At 40.0% G+C, this 12,151-nt stretch overlaps 1 protein-coding gene across 1 annotated transcript in view; it reads right to left on the reverse strand.

Moving 5' to 3' along the window:
• Positions 1-1,952: 1,952 nt before the first annotated feature.
• The window catches only part of LOC134882291 (guanine nucleotide-binding protein G(i) subunit alpha-2), a 51,214-nt gene continuing 41,015 nt past the window's right edge, over positions 1,953-12,151 (reverse strand). Inside the window, exons 4-9 of the mRNA XM_063909922.1 lie at positions 9,434-9,594; positions 6,449-6,577; positions 4,218-4,347; positions 3,923-4,076; positions 2,955-3,170; positions 1,953-2,872 (exon numbers count right to left, since the gene is read on the reverse strand). Of these exons, the coding sequence (XP_063765992.1) occupies positions 2,980-3,170; positions 3,923-4,076; positions 4,218-4,347; positions 6,449-6,577; positions 9,434-9,594 (765 nt within the window). The 3' untranslated portion in view covers positions 1,953-2,872; positions 2,955-2,979. The remainder of the gene's footprint in view (positions 2,873-2,954; positions 3,171-3,922; positions 4,077-4,217; positions 4,348-6,448; positions 6,578-9,433; positions 9,595-12,151) is intronic.

Genomic DNA, 12,151 nt, shown 5'->3' on the forward strand with positions numbered 1-12,151 from the left:
ATTTTTACTGTTGTGTGTGCAAACAAATGCAACTCTGGTCAGTAGACAGATGTGTTGTGCCCCTGAGGGCTAGGATGAATGGTAGAGCCTTTGAGATGTAGAATTACAGTGCCCTCTAGGGAAAAATTGCTGAAGGTTTATACAACTGAATAAAATGAATACAAGCGCAGTTGCACTTTTCCATACTTTGACACTCTGTAGGGATGATAGTGTTTTTTTTATCTGTTGCTTGATCTGCTCATGTTTTAATTGTTGTATTGGTTATTTGTTATATATATATATTCGGTATATATATCCTTGAAAAAGACAAAGCATTGTACTTTAGATAAATTAAAAGAGTATAAATTAACAATTCAAAATGTAAACACCTCAATAGAAGTAAAATAGCATTAAAAAAGAAGAAAATGTACATGTTATCACCGTTCATTTTTATTAGTGTATTCCTGTGAAATGTTTTTTAATGCTAAGTTGAATTTAAGATCAGCAGGATTTTGTCTGTGTACCATTGGGCAGTAAACTGGTCACGGTGGCTCACAGAGTTGGTTGAGAAAGCAACAGTTATAAAACGTTTTGGGCACCTTACCTTAATCTCACACATGTATGCATATTAACACATACAAGGTATATGTTATGTGCTATAACACACATATATAAACACTCGTCTTAATCTGAGTGAGTACTGGAGAGTTTCCCCCACAGAAAAACATTAAAGGGTCCACAGACTTGTCTCACCCTCTCAAATAATGTTTTGGCACCACACTATCCCTGGGCCAGTACTTGCAGTTTTTCTTCTATGAGTGATTTCTTATCAACATATTTGTGTTTTTTGATTGCAGCAATTACAGTCCATGATCCAGACAACCTTTAAGGTCCAATGATTGATGACATTGCCCTCAGATTTAGACTCTGTCTGTTATATTTCACAATGAATAAATGCATCTTATTGTACAATGCTGCCAATTTCCCTGTCCGATATCCCTGCATTTTAAAGTAAGTCATTTGCTGTTACTTGAGCTTCATCTGTCTTGAAAAAATTAATATGGCTATTGTGGAGGGCATCTGGAGATGATTGGCAGGATGAGTGGAGGGTCATTAAGTTAAAACGAGCATTATTAATTAGCCCTATTATCCATGTGATACAGATCACACCCTGAACAAATTCCCAACCAGTACATATGCTGTTACGTTCAGACATAAAACAGATTGAAGCATATTGTAAATGTGTGTCAAACAAGGCCTTTAAATATTTGTATAACGAAAGAACAAGGTAATAGATGGTCTCCGGTAATCATACTTAATAGATACATTTTCTGAAGGCAAAACGGAGAAACTGATGTTCGTAATAATTGATATCCGCTACATTAACAGACCACTAGATGGGGCCATTGGCCAGTTTAATTTCACTAGGAAGTGGTGCCTGCGTGAGGTCTGTATAAAACTGAATACTTATACCAAATATGTACAGGAATGTTGACATTTTCAAAAAGGCCAGGGATATAATTGTGTTTTCCACTACATTAAGGGAATGTACTATCATTCCTTATTTTTCATTTATGGCCACAATGTCTTGTTTTCAGATAGGTTACAAAGTCTCACTTTTGTGGAAAGTAATTATTCTAAATCCCTATACTTCACTTTTATTTATCTTTGTTTGTTTTCTAACCCTTTTGTGTAAATACATTACTGACAACTGTGAAGTTACCCACAACATATTAAAATATCTTGCAATTAAACAAAGGAACAGGGAGGCTATGGCGCAATGGGATAGTGTGCTGATCTTCGGATCAGGAGAGAGCTGGTTCCACTGCATTCAGCATGTTGTTGTGTGCCTGGCCAAGACACTACACCCCAAATTGCTCCTGTGGGGATTGCCCACAGTATTGAATGCATGTAAATCGCTTTGGGTAAAAGCGTGACATGTACTGTAACGAGGGAAAAGAAACGTGCACGGGTCAGGTGATCTCTACTTTTATTTAAATTAAATCATATAGGACTTTAAAAGCATTTTAATATTTACCAAAAAACACTAACCTTTTGCTGAATTAGATTTTCGTCTCTCATTAATAATCACTATATATTCATAGGTGCTAGGCAGAAAACACAAGAAAAATATAGGCGCACAGTAGGTCAAACAGTATTGAAAGCATATCTAGGAATTGGTTGTAAACAGAAGTCAAGGCACAAACATACCGCAACAGACATGGAAATGGTACTATAAAAATTGAGAGAATGTTAGTTACACACATACTTTAAATATCAATTTTGTCATAATTTCCCCCAGCACGTGAAGCATTTTTTTTTTTTTTCCTTTTCAGCATTTTAACGTTTTTTATTTTGTTTTCGTAGGAATGTTAGATCATTTGTGCAGATTACAGAGCTAATATGTTGAGTCATGCAGAACAATATACGGTTTGGCTATGAATGATGAACTTATGTAAACATTATTTTAAAAAAAAGCACTTTCCTTTATCAATCATATTTTATGTCCATGCCTGTGCTACATCCTTTAAAAAATAAGCTTCCTGTGATTAAAAGTTTAATAATTTGCACATCAGAACTTCTAAAAGTAAAATAAATGCATTTATATAAAAAAAGTTTTCCTTTACCTCCTCTAGTAATTGAAAATAAAGAAAAAAAAAAGAACAGAAATAAAATTAGAAATGTTGATTTTGTGGTCATAGCCCAAAGAGTTAACAATACGAGCAACTGGATCAGCATTTGTTGAAATTCTGCGAGGCTCGTCGGGTTTTCAGTCTCTTAGGTGTCTTTATAAAAAGCAGATCAAAGCAGAAATCGTGGTTGGCCAGTGCAGTCATTCATGATGTGTGTATACTCCCCCTTTCTTTATGGTCATCGGAACTCTTCAAGTAGTCTGAAAAAACACAAACACAAAAATCAGTCAATATTTCCGACAGGCTTGAGTCAGCGACTTGCCAGGTATCCAGGTAACTCACCTTGACTCTTTCTGAGATTTGTTTTTTAGAAGAGGCCACAGTCCTTCAGGTTGTTCTTGATGATGACGTCAGTGACAGCGTCGAACACAAACTGCACGTTCTTGGTGTCGGTGGCGCATGTGAAGTGGGTGTAGATTTCCTTGGTGTCCTTTTTCTTGTTCAGGTCCTCGAATTTGGTCTGGATGTAAGCCTGGGCCTCCTCATACTTGTTAGGGCCTGAGGAGACAGAGAGAGGAGAGGCTGAGTCACTAGGGAGATCAGACTTTCTGGAATGTCTTTTTCTGTTTCCTTCTTCTATAATTACAACTGATTTTGCCAATCAGTCACTTATAGCCTCTTTGATATTACCATTACTTTAGTCACATAATCGATTAAACACTCTTTCCAACTCAGGAGATACTTTCAGTATCCAGAAAGACCCTTTTAACCATCTGGAAAAATATATATAATATTTGGTTCAGCTCTTGTCCAAATCCAAACAAAGATTGGAAGTCTAAATAACAAAAGGGTTTTCTGAAATTAAACAATCTGAATTGTTAACAATTGACCATCTTTGTATGAAATTTTCCAATATTTTCCATTTTCAAACTAAAATTATGCATTGGTATTTCTATCTATTGCTTAAAAAGGGGACATTTCTGGCCATCATGATTGGTAAATATACTCACACATAAAGGAATAGGAGTAATGTCTTTGTCATATGAAATTATGTTTTCATCCATATGGTTAGAAGAGTCTTTAAGTATTTGTAACTTCAATATGATATTGATACATAAGAGGCAAAAGGTGAGTCTAGATTAAGCCTGGTTTAATGGTTCTATACAGAGGCAGAGCCTAACCCTAGTACAAGTGTAATTATCACACCCTATTTACAAATTATTTGACTTTAAAGTAAAGTACTGCGTTAAAATAGTGTGCTCTATCATTTGGGCCTGTCCTGTGTTTGTATTAATGCGTTCAGACCGTACCGGAGTATTCGGGGAAGCATATGGTCAGAGGGCTGTGGGCGATCTTCTCCTCGAACAGGTCCTTCTTGTTGAGGAACAGGATGATGGAGGTCTCTGTGAACCACTTGTTGTTGCAGATAGAGTCAAACAGCTTCATGCTCTCATGCATCCGGTTCTGGATGGGTCAGGTACACGTGTGGAGATAATGAGATTGTTATCATGAATGAAAATAGTTCCCTGACACCCCAACCTCCCATATCCATGTACATTTTCCCGGGAATCACCCCTCGTGAAAAGCATGCAAAGCTTAACTCACCATCTCCTCGTCCTCAGCCAGGACCAGATCATAGGCGCTCATGGCGACACAGAAGATGATGGCTGTGACTCCCTCGAAGCAGTGGATCCACTTCTTCCTTTCAGAACGCTGGCCTCCAACATCAAACATCCTGCACACACACACACACACACACACACACACACACACACACACACACACACACACACACACACACACACACACACACACACACACACACACACACACACACACACACACACACACACACACACACACACACACACACACACACACACACACACACACACACACACACACACACACACACAGCATAAATATACAGTATAATGCCAGAGAGCCGACCGGGCTGCGCACAGGAGAAACAACACTTTCTCCTGTTGACAGACAGCAGCCTTGAGGTCTCTTTCTGGAAATGTGTGTGCTCTCTGCCTCTCTCTGGGGCAGGCTGTTTCACTGCAAAGGCCTCGTCATTTTTCCTGCCATTATTTGGCATTTCTGTTCAGTGCAGTTGCTGTGGTAACAGGCAGCCTTAAGGCAGAATGAGGCAAGGCAGCAGCAGGCTTTCTTTACTGAGATCCTGGGTTATTCATAAAGATGAAGGGTACCTAGATGGAGGATGTCATCTGGACGTTGCAACACTTAAGATTTTCTCCGTATACCATTGAGAGGAGGCTTTTCAGCTGGCAGCTTGAGGCAGATGGAAGCCATTTGCAGCACGGCAGAGCGACACGCTTATTCTTCCTGCTAAGCACTTTTCACTTTGCAGGATGTTTCATTACAGCAGAACTTTGACACCCACAGAGGGCGAGCTTAACGCTGACTAACCGGAGCTCATTATAACAGTGACACACATTAAACTGTTTACCTCAACAATGTGCTCCTCCAGCGCTGCTTACACACGCTAAACATATCACGGCAGTGCAGCACTGAGGAGGTGCTGGAGGTAAACATATGCTGGCTGTATTTGATGATGTCTTCCATAGACTAATAAATTAAACCAAGACATAATTATGAGTCTTAAATATTACATACGCACCACTGAAGGGGGTTTATTTCCACTCCCGTTTTAAATGTGATTTTGAATATTCATCAATCAGTTTTTCTGTGTTGTTTCAAAGGCAATATAGTGACTAAAGTCTAAATCAGCTATGTAAAATAGCATGTTTGTGTATGGAATGAGAGCTGACTTAAGGTATTATTATAAAAATGGGGAATACAGTACTTTTTTTCAGAACATATAGACAAAAAGAACACATTTACAAGTAAACTTCCGAGAAGCATGGAAAAAACAAGCTTTCAAAGACACTTTACTGGTAAGAATGTGTTTGTATTCAGAAATGACTTGTAGTGACTCCTGCAGTGATACAGACAAACATCCCACACATATCTGTAGTTTTTTGTGTGGGATATGTCCCTTTACGGAAGGTTTTCCCCTGGTATTTTTTCCATGTCCTTATATCTAGTAATCACTGTGTCAGGATGAGTGGGACACGCTGTTTGGGTTAAAAACATCTTTATCTCAAATCAATCAGCAACTTGACAAATCAGAACATAAATGTTTTTCTTTCTGCAAAACAGACTGAGTTTCCAAAAAAGGGAAGCATTGTGCACTGGCAGATACAGAAACGCATGACTCATAAAAGGCACACAAATTGAATTACCTCAGTCGGCAATATCAGACAGTCACTAGCGACCATAATTGTCAGAACAAAGTAGTCTGTGACAACACAAGATATGACTTTCAAATTGCTTCTCGTTAAGTTTAAAGTATGTTATTATCAACTAACACAGTGATGCATTGAGGATATCTTAAAGATCAAATGAGTTTCTGCTTTTGTAATGATTATTTTCCGCTGTTACATTTAGAAACATCCAAGATATTTCTGGCAAGGCTCAAAACTAATGTGTTGAGATACTTCAGGTGGTGAGCATGAGCCTCAATAATAATGACTGTCACCTGCTGAGCCTGAGTCCTAGAGGCATGTCACTCTCTGATCAGTGTGGTTGCCATTTGATCCTCTTAAATAAACAGCCATTAAATGTAAGTGATTTTGTGTTCTAGAACATCACCACTGTATATTAGCAGAGACAGTTTTTATTCAATGAATATGATGTGGCTCTTTTGCAGATGAAATATTTAGCTGCACAATATCAATACAAAATCATTTTATCAGCATTTTACAAAATGAGTATTTAAGGAAGAATTGTGAAAGGAGGGAGTATCTTACTTGAAGTGCAGATCCTTGAAGGTGAAATGCGTTTCCACAATGCCTGTGGTCTTCACTCTGGTCCGCAGCACATCCTGCTGTGTGGGGATGTAATCTGACTTGCCTATCCTCTCCAGGTCATTTAGATAGCTGTTTGGAAAAAGGGAAAACACACACACACACACACACACACACACACACACACACACACACACACACACACACACACACACACACACACACACACACACACACACACACACACACACACACACACACACACACACACACACATACACACAATATATTAACACTGACCAGCAACATTGCAGAAATAAAGGGACCTTAAGATGTTAAGGGTTTGGGTTGTTTCAGGTGAAAGGTCTCATCTGTTCCTTCTCACAGACATGAGAAGGACAGGAGGCCCTCTAACAGCTCTGTGTCGTCTCAGAGCAGCCAGGTACAAAGTGACAGTCAGGGATCAGAGCTGTACAAGGCTGCTGCTTTACCTCTGCTTTACCGCTATACCAGTTCACACAGTCATGCCATGCATATTCATTTTATATAATGTACAATATAGTAAAATAAGGAAAGAAAAACTAGGGCCACACACCAACATTCTTTTGTATTTAATAGATATTCATATTTTTATCCTTTGTTCTACCGAGAGGGATCACCATTTCATCTGTGTATCTCTTAAAGTGTTAAATTGTTATATCATGTCTTTTGTTTTTTGCTGTTTTAAATTGTGATGTGTGCCTTGTTAAAGCATTTGGAGCTGCACCTGATGCATGAAAAATGCTATACAAATAAAGCTTATTATTATTATTATATATATGCGTGTATTCAATAAGTAAGGTCAACATTTGTGTGGCAATATTTTAAAGCCAAATTGGAGTGCCGGCCTAGTCTCTTTTATATCATTTACATTAATGATCCAGCACCCAGTCTTATCTTGATATGAAAGCGTTTATTTGTATAAGATAAAAAACTATTTCGTAACTTAATATCTGCTAACTTCCTGAATGCCTTAAAAGAAATGCAACCTCTCCACTCACAATCCATTTAATAGTAACAGGAGCATATAGTATACTGTCTGTGACCATGCTATTGAATACAGACATTGTAAAGATGTAATTCATATATCACATACTCTACATTATCCGAGCCATGGGGAAGCATCCACTGCAAGGTAAGCAAATTAGGTGGATCATAGTGAGGAAAAGCTCTGGTAGCAGATTTCTGTTTCCTGATTACATTTTCCTACAGACCTTTGTTGGCAATCACATATAGTATGGTTCAGCAATACATTCACTGAATCCTGCACTGAGATCTATTCATCCTTATGCACACAAAAGAAATAAGGATTTTTATTTAAAAACCTATATTCCAATGTAATATCTTGACACTATGCTCTGTTTGTCTCCATATTTTCTTTAAAATCTATTCAGAAGAAACACTGTGTCTGTTCAATAATGGAAAAAAGCATTCTCACTGTCCAGCATACCTAAAGCCTGATAAAACACTAAATACAAGACCACAATCCACTTTCACAACCATAAAGTCACCCTGGTAGACAAATAAAAGCCCAAAAGAACATTTCTACGTCATTATTTCAGCACAATACAAAAAAACCCTGATGTTATAAAACCAAGTGTTGGTGCTGGATGTTATCCCATTCAAACCACAGCCGGCTGTAGATATTAGAGCCTCTGCACCACTATCTCATGCCACGTGTTTGACAGTTTAATCATAATCCTGCTCCACACAGGGAGAGGTTTAGGATGCTTTTGTAGTCCACACATCAGATATTGTAACACAGCTTGATTTAGCTATTGGGTTTATAAGCCTTTAACAGTAATTGAATTTGCCCTGCTTGGATTTTAATAAGTAAAGGCACTCAAATGTAATGTGACAGAGTAATTGTCAAAGGCAAAATATTGGTCATTTTACAAGGTTTTACAAGAACATTTAAAACCATTTCAACATGTTTTCGTGAAGTAAACTGTTATGAGAGACCTAGTGTGGAACCCTAATATACTTTATATCCCTTCACACAGAACTATTACGGCATTAGCAGAGACTGTTTGATTTTTATACTTCCAGAAATGTGGAAAGTTTTTCTTTCCTTAAAATAATGGCAGCTGGATTCATTTTTTGTATTTTTTTTTTGTGTAAAGTACATGTCTGTCTTTCGAGTATAGAGGTCTCAATTAATGAGAACAGTGCCATCTCTCTCGCTTTATCTTTCCCTTCCTTTCTCTGGCTCTCAGCAGGTGCTCAGATATGGATTATTCTTTAGCGGCAGACTCATTTAGTTCCGTCTTAAAGCAACCAACCCTCTCAGAGCTCTACAAAGCCATGATGGTACACTGTCCAATCTCCGAACTGTTAAATGTGAGCCTGCTAGCTTCCAGGTCTGCTCCGCCATAACAAGAGCAGTGAAGCAGAGTAGGTGAAACTCCGATAATATCAGCCAACACAAACAGAGAACAATATCACTCCCTGTGGAAGATAACACAGGCGTTACTGCAAAGCAATCACTTGTGAAAGAGTTAACACTCCCCTGACAGTTTACCGCACATTCTGGCAGTGTCATCGTGTTATCAAAGGCTGAGTGTATTAACCAGAAATCAGTTAATTCCTGCTGCAGCTTGCAGGCAGCCGGCGCGAAACAACTCTCAAGCTCTCTGATTTCATCCCACAGGGTCAGAGTTATAACCTCTCAGCTCTTACCAGCAGCCTCTCAAAAATACCTCATGTTCTCCCTGTTTATTATACCGGTACATTATAACAACGCTGCCAAAAAAACTGAGTGCTCAGAAATGAGGATCATTAAAGTAATTAAGACCTGCGGAGAGAGGCTGAGGTTGCCATGATGTTGTGGATTAGCGACACAACTGGTGTTTGAAAGTGAAAGCCCTGGGTTAAACAAAACAGCAAGGCCTTCATTATTAATAACTGCAGCTGTTCTCTGATGTTGCTTTATGTCATTAAGGCACTCACTATGCTGCTGAGTCATTGAGCTGGTACTCTCGGGCCCGTGTGAAGCAGCTCTGCACGCCACCGTCAGCCCACAGTCGCTGGATGATGTTGGACAGATCTTCTGGCAGGATGCCCTGCTCCTCTGCTGCTGCGGACAGCGAAAACAGCAGGCGGGCATCGTCCTGACATGAAAAGATACACACAACACATTAGATACAGCTGATTTCACAAAAAGATACCAAGTCTTGTATCCCTTTTTGCTGATAACCACTGCAGACTTTATTTAGGACATCCTTTTCACATGGCTAATATTATCCCATTTATTTCCTGGGTAAATGCTGATATTATAAAGAGTTTAGAATTGTGATGAAACAATTATGTGTCAGCAGCACAGATTCCTCATATTTCAGCTGATAGAGAAGAAGAAGCCTGAGAACCAGTTCCCAAACACATAACCTTTGAAACAATTGCAAATCTCACAAGGGCCTTTACCATGAAAGGCACTGAAGAATTGCCACAACTGATTGCTGCATATGCCATGTAATTAGTATCGTTCTCAACATTGACCTTCAAAGCTAACTGTGACAGAGGCTTTTTTAAATGTATTTAGCCGGTAGTAGGAAGGGAAAACATTATGTGCCTGTTGTAATTGGGGCTTTTTGAAAACAACTTCACAGACACTGCAGATAAGCGCTCCGACCAATGGACACATTTCATGATGGAAAGAGAAACAGCATTTTTTCCCATGTGATATAATTTGAGAAGTTTCCTGCAGCCCTATGCAAGTCGGATCAGAGATGTCTAATGTAAAATTGTAAGCTTTCAAAACAAATTTGATTGAGGGAAGTCCCAGTCAGAAAGGATGGATCGATCATTGGCCTACTTGGCATAGTATCATCTCACAGTCACCTGCCATAAACTCTGCACAGTAATGAATCCGTCTATTAATGTTAAGTGGCCTGGGAAAGCAGACGCTTCGAATGGTAGGCAGGACATTAGTATTAAAAGTAATGGCATGTACCGTAATTTCCGGACTATAAGCCGCTACTTTTTGCACAAGCTTTGAACCCTGCGGCTTATAGTCCGGTGCGGCTTTTCTATGGATTTTTCATGATTTTTGTGATATCGTAAGAGGTTTTGTTTTGGTTTGTTCCGCTGTTGTACGGCACTACTTTACCTGGCGGAAAGGCATGTGATCAGTCACGGGGGAAAAGAGTGGTATGTTGGTCACATGTCCGTCCGCCAGGCAAAGTAGTGCCGTACGAATTAGCGCGAAAAAGAGACTAGATTAGCAAGAGCAAGACGAGTATTACAGGAGCAAAGGAAGCTTTCATTCACAAACCCTCATTATGGCAAACAAAAGAAATGCATATGATGCAGCTTTTAAATTAAAGGCAGTCAATTTGGTTCTCAACGAGGGAAATAGAGCTGCTGCACGTACCCTTGGTATAAACGAATCAATGGTGAGACGTTGGAGACGCCAGCGTGAAGAACTGGCTCAGTCCAAAAAAACGAAAAAAGCTTTCAGAGGTAATAAAAGCAGATGACCCAAACTTGAAGACTTTATCGAAGACTGGGTGAACACAGAGAGAGCAAACGGGCGAGGTGTTTCAAATGTGCAGATCCGACTGAAAGCCAAAACAGTCGCCACCGAAATGAAGATAGAACATTTCAGAGGTGGACCATCCTGGTGTCACAGATTTATGAAACAAAAAGGACTGTCCATCAGGGCGCGGACGACTGTGTGTCAGCAACTCCCTCCCGACTACGCGGAAAAAATAACAAACTTCCGCAAATTCACACTAAGAAAGATAAACGAATATTCCATCGGACCGGACGAGATCATAAATATGGATGAAGTGCCTTTGACGTTTGACCTGCCTCTCACTAGGACTGTTAACAAGCAAGGTGAATCATCCATCACGGTGAGAACCACTGGCCATGAGAGAACGAATTTCACTTGTGTTCTGGGCTGCACAGCATCCGGGTTAAAACTAAGGCCAATGGTGATTTTTAAGCGGATGACTATGCCAAGAGAAGAGATCCCGAGCGGCATCTCTGTTAAAGTCAACAAGAATCGGTTGGATGATGGAAAGCGTAATGAAGGAGTGGCTGCAAGAGTGCTATGGGAAGCGACCTGGAGGATTCTTTCGCCAAAAAAAAGCATTGCTCGTTTTGGACAGCATGAGGGCCCATATCACAGATTCTGTGAAAGCAGCCATTAAGAGCACAAACTCGATTCCAGCTGTGTTTCCTGGAGGCACAACGAAGCAACTGCTCGACATCAGTGTGAATCGTGCGTTCAAAGTAGCACTACGCGTTCAGTGGGAGGCGTGGATGACGAGCGGCGATAAATCATTCACCAAAACTGATTGCATGCGAAAAGCAAGTTTTGCCCAAGTCTGCCAGTGGATCCTGACAGCGTGGAGAAGTGTCAAAACATCCACGATCACCAACGGATTTCGAAGGGCTGGACTGCTGCGTGATGAAAAGGAGGACACCGCCACGGCCCTTCAGAGGGTGTTCGATTCCGACACTGACAACGAGGTTTTGAAAGCGACAACGAAGGAGAGACTGGGAGAGTGGAGGACGAAGCCACCCTGAGCCTGTTCGTTTCCGACACTGAAGAAGAGGACTTTGGTGGTTTTAGTGCGCAGGAAGAAGACAAAGATGGCAATGAATGACTGTCTTTTCTTCTTGTTAAAGCCGTGTTACTGCACCTTAGCCCAAAAGGTAGGC

This window comes from Eleginops maclovinus, chromosome 20 (genome assembly GCF_036324505.1).
Source record: "Eleginops maclovinus isolate JMC-PN-2008 ecotype Puerto Natales chromosome 20, JC_Emac_rtc_rv5, whole genome shotgun sequence".
Classification (NCBI taxonomy): Eukaryota; Metazoa; Chordata; class Actinopteri; order Perciformes; family Eleginopidae; genus Eleginops; species Eleginops maclovinus.